Genomic DNA, 12,037 nt, shown 5'->3' with positions numbered 1-12,037 from the left:
TGGGTATAGAGGGATATGGGCCAAATGCGGGCAATTGGGATTAGCTTAGGGGTTTTTTAAAAAATAAGGGCGTCATGGACAAGTTGGGCCGAAGGGCCTGTTTCCATGCTGTAAACCTCTATGACTCTAGTCAGGTGAAAGACAATGTTATTTAAATATAGGGGTTATATGATACTCAAGTGAAAAAGAACAGTTACTTTGTCCCAAACAAAATACTGAGTTTCCTTCCAAAAAAGATTTGGCAATGTGAATCTGGAAGTTTAAACAATACAACAGAGATAATGGATGATGATAAAATGAGAAAAGACAGTCTTCTCTTCCAGCTGTTGGATCAGTAAAGCTGACAAATAAACCTTTTGGCATTTACTTCATCTATCCCAGTGAGCAGGCTGACTCCGAGTTTCTTGCTGCATCTTAGCTCTACAATTGTCCAAACACCAGAACACCTCCTCAAAGCAGCTACAAACCCATGAAGCATCTCTTCAATACGGAGACACTCTCATTCAGCACAGGAAAACACACGGACAGAAGGATATTTGACCAGTTTGGAACTCTTTCTTTCCAGTTTGAACTAAATATAAATGACATCAACAATTAAATGGTCGCCATATAGCCAGTTTGAATTGAATGTCATTATTTAAATAGAGTCTCACACTCGCGTCAGATGAAGTTTTTACACAACAGTCCCAGTCCTATAGCTCTCAGTGATGTTTACACTCCTCCCAACCTCAACTATCAGGCATATCCCCAGTTATCATCATTCTTTGGTACTGCTGCCTCATTCAGCTTAAACTTCCAACCAATTTCATAGAATCATAGAATCCCTACAGTGCAGAAGGAGGCCATTCGGCCCATCGAGTCTGCACCGACCACAATCCCACCCAGGCCCTATTCCCATGACCCCATGCATTTACCCGAGCTAGTCCCCCTGACACTAAAGGATAATTTAGCATGGCCAATCCACTAAACCCACACATCTTTGTACTGTGGGAGGAAACCGGAGCACCCGGAGGAAATCCATGCAGACACGGAGAGAATATGCAGACCCTGCACAAACAGTGACCGAACCTAGGTCCCTGGCGCTGTGAGGCAGCAATGCTAACCACTGCCATCGTGCCGCCTGGATCTTTGTTCTGGATCTTTGAGGAAATTGGGCTGCTCGAGCACTCAGCCATTTCCAGCCCTGGTTTTTTCAGGTACAGTTAGACTGATGCACCCATCTGCCCCATTCATTTAACATTCGAGCTGAATTCATTAACAACACAACTACTGAAATGTCCAAATCAACAGTTTTTTTTATCCAAATCAGGCTCAGATTGAAAATTCTGTGAAAATTTACTCTGGATTTTGTGCTCAAATATTTGAGGAGGGGGGGGGGGGGGGGGCGGAATGCTTGAACCCAGGACCCTCTGACTCTGCGGTGAGAGTGATCCATGTTGACAGTTGCTGATGATTGTGCATTGCTCCTTTGTTCAGGTATTGTGGTTTCCTGGGACGGCGACAGTTTTGTGGAGGTTATGGCAAGCCCCCATTTCAAAGGGAAACTTTGTGGTTTGTGTGGAAACTACAATGGTCACAAACGAGACGATTTGATTGGTGGAGATGGAAATTTCAAGTTTGAAGTTGATGCTTTTGCTGAATCGTGGCGTGTGAAATCGAACAAAGTCTGTAATCGACCGGAACGCAGGTTACGGCCACATCTCTGCTCAGGAATTGTGAAGGTTAAATTCCGCGCTCATCGTGAGTGTCACAAACTCAAGTCCTGGGCCTTTAAGAATTGCCACTTGAAGGTGGATTACGTCTTGTTTTATAGGTGAGTGTTTACCTGCAAATCACAGAGACAGCTCCAATCCTCCCTCTCAGAATGACCAGAACACTGATTTTCATAAAAACCCAACTGATCCTTCCATTGTTCAGAGATTTGTCAAGCATGATTTCCCTATTGATGCGCGACAATTAAGCACGTGGAACCAAGGCTTCGATATTGAAGGCTTTTATTGTGTAACAATGGAACTACTAACACGAATACACCAGTTCAGACTGAAGGGGTCCTGCCGGAGCAGAGGGTCTTATACCTCGCCACCGGAGGCGGGACCCCACTGGGATGTGCCATGATAACACTTATAACAGGTAAACACCCTAACCCAACAACATTGTACAACCCCCACAGTAACAACACCCTAGCCCAACAGTAACATAATAACAACCCCCAGTGGTGAACCAACGATGGTTCACCACATTCACCCCTCCTTTAAGAACAAAAGGTGGCGGGGTGCAAGAAAAAACAGGTCATATAAACAGAATTCACAAGTCCAGACGGTCTGGAGGACCGCACCGACGCTGTGATCTCCTCAACACCGGTTGCGAAACCGGAGCAGGTGCTTGCGGTGGCGTTCTTTCCAAAACAACGTCCGGCTGTCCCCTCAAGGACTCCCGGGCCGGCTGGCCCTGGTGAGGCGATGGTGCAGGGGATCCTGGAACCTTTGGTGGTGGTGGTGGTGGTGATGATGGTGGCGCCGATCTCCGAGTCTCAGGCAAGCTGTACATGGGAGTAAAAGTGTTATGCACTGGTCCCGGTGCTGACCGCGCCACGTCTGGGGAAGCAATGAGGAGTAGTGGATTCGTGACTGGGGGAATAGGAGCTCGACGGCACCCGGGTAAGTGGGAGCTGCACGAATGGCGAGATAAATCGTGTCGCTTACCCTTGCGTGGAGGACCTGGAGTTTATCACTGTCTGTAGTGATAGCTACCGAGGCTGCCAGGTAGTCCTCGAAACACTTCCACCAATGGTCGAATGTGTTAGCGGCACCGACCGCACGTGGGTCCAGTGTCAGACGATCCGGTTTTAAGATCTGTTCCATACTCTTTTTTTGTACAGCTGTGAGTTTTCTGTTACACAATAAAATTGATGCGCGACAATTAAGCACGTGGAACCAAGGCTTCGATATTGAAGGCTTTTATTGTGTAACAATGGAACTACTAACACGAATACACCAGTTCAGACTGAAGGGGTCCTGCCGGAGCAGAGGGTCTTATACCTCGCCACCGGAGGCGGGACCCCACTGGAATGTGCCATGATAACTCTTATAACAGGTAAACACCCTAACCCAACAACATTGTACAACCCCCACAGTAACAACACCCTAGCCCAACAGTAACATAATAACAACCCCAAGTGGTGAACCAACGATGGTTCACCACACCTATATAAACCCATGTTGACTCTGTCCAATCCTGCCACTGTTTTCCAGGTGCTCGGCTGTTAAATCTTTTATAATGGACTCCAGAATTTTCCTCACTACCGATGTCAGGCTGACTGGTCTATAATTCCCTGATTTCTACCTACTTCCCTTTTTAAATAGAACATAGAACATAGAACAGTACAGCACAGAACAGGCCCTTCGGCCCACGATGTTGTGCCGACCTTCATCTGAAACCAAGATCAAGCTATCCCACTCCCTATCATCCTGGTGTGCTCCATGTGCCTATCCAATAACCGCTTAAATGTTCCTAAAGTGTCTGACTCCACTATCACTGCAGGCAGTCCATTCCACACCCCAACCACTCTCTGCGTGAAGAACCTACCTCTGATATCCTTCCTATATCTCCCACCATGAACCCTATAGTTATGCCCCCTCGTAATAGCTCCATCCACCCGAGGAAATAGTCTTTGAACGTTCACTCGATCTATCCCCTTCATCATTTTATAAACCTCTATTAAGTCTCCCCTCAATCTCCTCCGCTCCAGAGAGAACAGCCCCAGCTCCCTCAACCTTTCCTCATAAGACCGACACTCCAAACCAGGCAGCATCCTGGTAAATCTCCTCTGCACTCTTTCCAGCGCTTCCACATCCTTCTTATAGTGAGGTGACCAGAACTGCATGCAATATTCCAAATGCGGTCTCACCAAGGTCCTGTACAGTTGCAGCATAACCCCACGGCTCTTAAACTCCAACCCCCTGTTAATAAAAGCTAACACACGATATGCCTTCTTCACAGCTCTATCCACTTGAGTGGCAACCTTTAGAGATCTGTGGATATGGACCCCAAGATCTCTCTGTTCCTCCACAGTCTTCAGAAACCTACCTTTGACCCTGTAATCCACATTTAAATTAGTCCTACCAAAATGAATCACCTCACATTTATCAGGGTTAAACTCCATTTGCCATTTTTCAGCCCAGCTTTGCATCCTATCTATGTCTCTTTGCAGCCTACAACACCCCTCCACCTCATCCACTACTCCACCAATCTTGGTGTCATCAGCAAATTTACTGATCCACCCTTCAGCCCCCTCCTCTAAGTCATTAATAAAAATCACAAAGAGCAGAGGACCAAGCACCGATCCCTGCGGCACTCCGCTAGCAACCTGCCTCCAGTCCGAAAATTTTCCATCCACCACCACCCTCTGTCTTCGATCAGACAGCCAGTTAGTGGGGTTACATTAGCTACCCTCCAATCTGTAGGAGCTGTTCCAGAGTTTATAGAATCTTGGAAAATGACCATCAAAGTACTACTCCTCCGGCCACTTCCAGTACTCTGGGATGTAGATTATCGGGCCCTGGGGATTTATCCGTCTTCAATCCCATCAATTTTCTCAATATCATTTCTCTACTAATACTGATCTCCTTCAGTTCCTCCCTCTCACTAGAGCCTGTGTTCCCCAACATTTCTGGTGTGTTATTTGTGTCCTCCTGAAGACAGAACCAAAGTCTGTATTCAATTGGTCAGCTATTTCTTTGTTCCCCATTATAAATTCCCGTATTTTTGTCTTCACCAATATGTTTCTCCTCACATACCTACAGAAGTTTTTACAGTCAGTTTTTATGTTCTCCATAAGCTTACTCTCGTGTTCTGTTTTCCCCTTCTTCACTAATCTCTTGGTTCTCTTTTGCTAAATTCTTAACTGCTCTCAATCCTCGGGTCTGGTGTTTTTCTGGCCAATTTGTCTGCCTCTTGGATCTAATACAATCTCTAATTTCCTGTGTAAGCCATGGTTTGGCCGCCTTTCCCATTCTATTTTTGTGCCAGACAGGAGTAAACAATTATTACAGATTACCCATGCGCTCCTTGAATATTTGCCATTGCCTATCCACCATCATCCCTTTAAGTAACGTTTCCCAGTCCATCATAGCCAACTCATGCCTTGTATCATTGTAGTTTTCAGTATTAAGATTCAGGATCCTAATCCTAGAATCAACTAGATCACTCTCCATTTTGATGAAGAATTCTATCATGTTTTAGTCGCTCATTCCCAAGGGGTCTCACACAACTAGATTGCCAATTATTCATTTCTCATTACATAACACGCAGTCTAGAATGGTCTGCTCTCTGGTTAGTTCCTCAACGTATTGATCCAGAAATCCATCCACAATACACTCCAGGAATTCCCCCTCAATGGTCTTGCGACTAATTTGATTTGCCCAATCTATATACAGATTAAAATCACCCCTAATTACGGATGTCCCTTTATCGCATGCATCTCTAATTTCCTGTTTAATGTCATTCCCAACATCACCAACACAGTGTGAGGGTCTATATACAACCCCTACTAACGTTTTTTGCCCCTTGGTGTTTCTTAGCTGTTCCCATATAGATTCCACATTGTCAAAGCTAAGATTCTTTCTCAATATCGTATTAAATTCCTCTCTAACCAACAACTCCACCACCTTTTTCTTTCTAAGTACCAAATACCTATGGATGTTCAGTTTCCATCCCTGGCCACCCAGCAGCCATGTCTCTGTAATCCTGACGACATCATACCTGTTTACATCTATTTGTGAGATTAATTCATCCACTTTATTGCGAATGCCCTGCGTGTTAAGGTAGGAAGTCTTCAGCCTCGTCTTTTTAACATTCCTTGTCCCTTTCCCATTACCTGTCACCGTGGCCCTGTTTGATTCTGAATCTCATGCAGCCTGTGAGCATTCACCACTTTCAGGGCATTAAGTCAACCCTTTATGGTGTGGGACAGGAATGACATGTTGATCTGAACCAGGTAAGAATGGCAGGTTTCCTTCCCTAAAGTACATTAGTGAAGCGATTGGGTTTTTATGGAAATGCGAGGACTGCAGGGTTAGAAGAACATAAGAATATATTATAAGATAATGCGGGGGGCTGGATAGGGTGGAGGTGGAGAGATTCTTTCCACTTAGTAAGGAAGTTAAAACTAGAGGACACAGCCTCAAAATAAAGGGGGGTCGGTTTAAGACAGAGTTGAGGAGGAACTTCTTCTCCCAGAGGGTGGTGAATCTCTGGAATTCTCTGCCCACTGAGGTGGTGGAGGCTACCTCGCTGAATATGTTTAAAGCGCGGATGGATGGATGGATTCCTGATCGGTAAGGGAATTAAGGGTTATGGGGAGCAGGCGGGTAAGTGGTACTGATCCACGTCAGATCAGCCATGATCTTATTGAATGGCAGGGCAGGCTCGAGGGGCTAGATGGCCTACTCCTGCTCCTATTTCTTATGTTCTTAGAGTTTGTGTTCTTGATTATAAAATACCGGCTTAATGGAATTCAAATTCTGAACCTGGTCTGCTACAAACATCATGAAGTTTTAGTACATATTTTAGTTTGAGTTTGCTGTACTGAATTATCTGCTTAAATGAGAGAAAAAAAACATGATATGAAACCAATTTGGCAGAAGGTTTGAGAATAATTCTGGGGATTTGTTGCATTATACGATGTGTTTGTGTACAGCTTCTGCTGTGATCACTGACAATCTTGTCATGATTGTGTGCTGTGTTTTGTCGATAACTGAATGACTGAAACTCTGCTCAAAGTATTTGGTGAATGAGTTATGGACTTTGCATTCTGTGAGACAGCAGTGAAAATAATATCTAAATGGTTTCTGATTCTGGACACTAGTGAGTCACCTGGGAGAGTTCACTGGCTTCAGTTCAAACTGAGGAAGCAGCCTTCACATTTCACCCACTTAACAAAGCAATGGATTGGTAACTAACCGACCAGGAGTCTCAAACTCTGCTGAAAGTCAACAGGTTTCATGTCAGTTGGTGATTTCAGTGGCAATCTGGTGTTGCAAGTTAGTGAGTCAGTGAACCCATCTTCACAGGACAGCTCTACGAAACTTATTACTTCATCTACTGGTGACTGAAGATCATTGCAATTTCCAACTGAAATTCCTGTATCCCTAGGAGACGGCATGTCAGTTGTAAATATATTTTAGTGTGTGAGACACATAAAAGCTGTGTATTAAAACTGTGCTATTCCCCATGACCTCGGACATTCAGAACCCATTCCAACCCTGCAGAAAAAAACATTAAAAAGCAGAAGTGGTGATAGTGTACAGTTCCTGTTACTCTTCTATTGAATTCTGAATCATAGAATGGTTACGACACACAAGGAGATCTTTCAGCCTGGCATTTTCTTGCTAGCTGTCTGTGTGATTAGCTCACCTGGTTCCCCTTCCTCAACCTTTTCCCTTTTCCTTTTGTCCTTTGCAATTTTTCTGTCCCCTTTTGAGTCCCACGATTTAATCCCCTCCACCTCACTCTCAGGCTGTGCATTTCAGATTCTATCCTCTTTCCTGTATCCTTTCCAACGCTTTCCTCCCTAAAATGTGGCACTCATCACGGTACACGATACTCCAGCTGAGGCTGAGCCAGTGTTTTATACAAGTTTAACAGAACTTCCTTGTTTGTGTACTTTTCCCCCTCTTAATATTATTAACCACTCTCTCCCTGTCCTCAACCTGATGAGCATCTGATAAAGCTCCTGTTTGACATTTAGTGTTTACTCGTTCAATGCTCCATGAGTTCAGTTCTGGGAAAGACGCTCTGGAATATCTTCCTCCAGACTGATTTGTGCAAACATTAAATAATAAAAATTACACAATTATTTTCAAACAGAGGAGTGTGGAGAGGCTTCTTCCAATTCATAGACCCTTCAAATTAAAGTTATGAATGAGAAACAAGTGAAGCTTGTTAATGAGCAAACTTTGAGTCCCTTTCTGTAAGAATCGTGTTCTGAAATGTCTGATAATATTGAAATAATTTAACTTGTTTCAAGGTTTGTCGAGACTGAGCTGTCAGCTCAGAGCAGTGTCCTGGTTCTCCACCAGGTGGCGGAGTGAGCCCAGTATGTGAAAGGATTCCACATTATATTCGGGGATTATACTGTTTATTCCCAGTGTAATCATTGGGTCTGTTCCTGTCTGTGTCAGGTTTTGTGCCAATACTGATTACTGTGGGAACACACGATAACGAATAAGCTCCCCTTCACAGCGAGGGCTAATCTAAAGATCCATTTAAACCCATTAAACCAGGCTGCAAAACCACAGCTAGCTTCTTGAAAGTAAATAAATTAACCTCTGCCCTGAACTTCACTGTTTGACCTCTGCCCTGAACTTCACTGTTTGACCTCTGCCCTGAACTTCACTGTTTGACCTCTGCCCTGCACTTCACTGTTTGACCTCTGCCCTGCAACTAACTGCACTTTTCAACTGCAACAAAAAAGATCATTAACTTAATGACTTTTCCACTTCAGTCATCGCAGTATCCAGACTGAGGGCCAGACACACAAACTGTAAACCAGAGTCTAGACTGAGGGCCAGACACACAAACTAAGCCAGAGTCCAGACTGAGGGCCAGACACACAAACTGTAAACCAGAGTCTAGACTGAGGGCCAGACACACAAACTAAACCAGAGTCTAGACTGAGGGCCAGACACACAAACTAAACCAGAGTCCAGACTGAGCGCCAGACACACAAACTGTAAACCAGAGTCTAGACTGAGGGCCAGACACACAAACTGTAAACCAGAGTCCAGACTGAGGGCCAGACACACAAACTGTAAACCAGAGTCCAGACTGAGGGCCAGACACACAAACTGTAAACCAGAGTCCAGACTGAGGGCCAGACACACAAACTGTAAACCAGAGTCTAGACTGAGGGCCAGACACACAAACTGTAAACCAGAGTCCAGACTGAGGGCCAGACACACAAACTGTAAACCAGAGTCTAGACTGAGGGCCAGACACACAAACTAAACCAGAGTCCAGACTGAGGGCCAGACACACAAACTAAACCAGAGTCCAGACTGAGGGACAGACACACAAACTAAACCAGAGTCTAGACTGAGGGACAGACACACAAACTAAACCAGAGTCTAGACTGAGGGACAGACACACAAACTAAACCAGAGTCTAGACTGAGGGACAGACACACAAACTGTAAACCAGAGTCTAGACTGAGGGACAGACACACAAATTGTAAACCAGAGTCTAGACTGAGGGACAGACATTGAAACTAAACCAGTCTAGACTGAGGGACAGACACACAAACTAAACCAGAGTCTAGACTGAGGGACAGACACACAAACTGTAAACCAGAGTCCAGACTGAGGGACAGACACACAAATTGTAAACCAGAGTCTAGACTGAGGGACAGACATTGAAACTAAACCAGTCTAGACTGAGGGACAGACGCACAAACTAAACCAGAGTCTAGACTGAGGGACAGACACACAAACTGTAAACCAGAGTCCAGACTGAGGGACAGACACACAGACTCTTAGAAACCCTACAGCACAGAGAGAGGCCATTCAGCCCATCGAGTCTGCACCGACCACAATCCCACCCAGGCCCTATCCCCATATCCCTACTTATTTACCCATTAATCCCTCTAACCTACACATCTCAGGACTCTAAGGGGCAATTTAGCATGGCCAATCAACCTAACCCGCACATCTTTGGACTGTGGGAGGAAACCGGAGCACCCGGAGGAAACCCACGCAGACACGAAGAGAATGTGCAAACTCCACACAGACAGTGACCTGAGCCGGGAATCGAACCTGGGACCCTGGAGCTGTGAAGCAGCAGTGCTAACCACTGTGCTACCGTGCCGCCCTAGACTAAACCAGATTGAGGGACAGACACACAAACTGTAAACCAGAGTCTAGACTGAGGGATAGACATTGAAACTAAACCAGTCTAGACTGAGGGACACTCCATCATTTCATTTTTGTAGTTCTATTCCCAGCGATGAGCTTATTTGCTGCTGTCCACATGTAGTTAATCCCCTTTCTGACTCGCTCTGCTCACCTTTACCTACATTCAACATTGTTCCGATGCCCTCACCGTTCTGTCTGGATTTCTAAATCTCTCTTCACTCTCCCCCCGAAGTGTAATGTCAGAAACATCAATGTGATCGTTGCTATTTGCTGCGCACAAAATGACTTCATGTTTCTTAAATGATGATAATAACTTCAAAAATACTTCACTGGCAGTAACGCACTTGGGGGGTATCTGGTGATGATGAAAGATGCTTTCGAAGAGTAAGAGTAATTTAATGTGATTGAAACATTAAATATCCTGAGGGGTATTGACAGAGTGGATGTGGAGAGGATGTTCCCTCTCATTGGGGCTTCTCGAACCCGGGAGGTGGGTCATTATTTTAAGACAGAGATGAGGAAAATTTCTTTTTCTTTGAGCATCGCAGACTCCGGAACACTCTTCCTCAAAAGGCAGCGGAAGCAGAGTCTTTGAATATTTTTAAGACAGAGCGAGATAGATTATTGATTACCAAGGGGGTGAAAGGTGGGTCGGCAGGAATGTGGGGTTGAGGTTGCAATCAGATCAGTTATGATCTCATCAGAAACATAGAAGATAGGAGCAGGAGGAGGCCATTCGGCCCTTCGAGCCTGCTCCGCCATTCATCACCATCATGGCTGATCATCCAACTGAATAGCCTAGTCCTGCTTTCTCCCCATAACCTTTGATCCCATTTGCCCCAAGTGATATATCCAGCCGCCTCTTGAATACATTCGATGTTTTGGCATCAACTACTTCCTGTGGTAATAAATTCCACAGGCTCACCACTCTCTGGGTGAAGAAATGTCTCCTCATCTCCGTCCTAAATGGTCTGCCCCGAATCCTCAGACGGTGACCCCTGATTCTGGACTCCCCCACCATCGAGATCATCCTCCCTGCGTCTACTCTGTCCAGTCCTGTTGGAATTTTATAAGTCTCTGTGAGATTCCCCCTCATTCGTCTGAACTCCAGTGAAAACAATCCTAACCTAGTCAATCTCTCCTCATACATCAGTCCCACCATCCCCGGAATCAGCCTGGTATTGAATGGGGGAGCAGATCTCGAGGGGCCGAGTGGCTTTACTGCTCCTAATTTGCATGATCTTAAATACAAATCTTTCCTTAATGTGGCAGCTAACTTTGCACAGTAAGATCCCACAAACATCAGTGTGATAATGAGCAGGTGCGGTGGTTTTGTGTCATTAGCTGAGGGATAAACATTGGCCAGGACATTGGAGAGAACTCACTGCTCGTCCAATAGTGGCCATGTGATCTTTTGCATCCATTTGTGAGTAAACGGGGCATTGGTTTAACATCTGATCGAAACAATCTGAAGACAGAGTAATGAAGAGAGACGCTTAATAATGAATAAAATGAGAGAATGGATTCATGAGCAGAGATGTACTGAATTTTAAGCTTGTATATCAGACAAGTTAATCCCATTTTGAACTGCTGCTTCCTTTGCTCCTCCATCACTGTGTGATTTGTGTGTTGTGTTTCTCACAGATCCTGTGTCACTGACATGTGTGAGTGTCCACTACACAAGAACTGTTACTGTGAGTCTCTGATTGCCTACATGCGAGCCTGTCAGAGGGAGGGTGTCTATGTGCACTGGCGGCCAGAGAGAAGTTGTCTCGGTAAGGTCACAAGAACCAACTCATCACAAAGAGGAGCAGGAGTGGCCATTCGGCCCCTCAAGCCTTCTGCATCATTCAGAAAGACCATGGCTGATCTGATTGTGGCCTTAACTATATCTCCTGTCTGGCTCCCATCACCCTCCACTCTGTTGTTGATCAGAAGTCTAACTCAGGCCTGATTATATTCAGTGACTCCACTGCTCTCTGCGGGAGAGAATTCCAAACACCACCAACTCTTTTAGAGAAGACATTCCTCCTCATTTCTGTCTTATAACCCTTGATGACCTCACATTATACTTCATCTGCCACATTTTCACCCAACCCGTCGGTCTCTTTGTCTCTTCCTCACAACTT

At 45.1% G+C, this 12,037-nt stretch overlaps 1 protein-coding gene across 2 annotated transcripts in view; it reads left to right on the top strand.

Annotated features, from left to right (window-relative positions):
- Positions 1 to 12,037, top strand: part of bmper (BMP binding endothelial regulator) — an 84,003-nt gene that overhangs the window by 67,767 nt on the left and 4,199 nt on the right. For both annotated transcript variants that reach the window (XM_078216934.1, XM_078216935.1), the window contains 2 exons: positions 1,477 to 1,813; positions 11,553 to 11,683. In XM_078216934.1, coding sequence (XP_078073060.1) covers positions 1,477 to 1,813; positions 11,553 to 11,683 — 468 coding nt within the window. The remainder of the gene's footprint in view (positions 1 to 1,476; positions 1,814 to 11,552; positions 11,684 to 12,037) is intronic.

The sequence above is a fragment of the Mustelus asterias genome, chromosome 7, assembly GCF_964213995.1.
Source record: "Mustelus asterias chromosome 7, sMusAst1.hap1.1, whole genome shotgun sequence".
In the NCBI taxonomy this organism is placed as follows: domain Eukaryota; kingdom Metazoa; phylum Chordata; class Chondrichthyes; order Carcharhiniformes; family Triakidae; genus Mustelus; species Mustelus asterias.
This window is presented reverse-complemented; position numbering and strand designations above follow the sequence as displayed.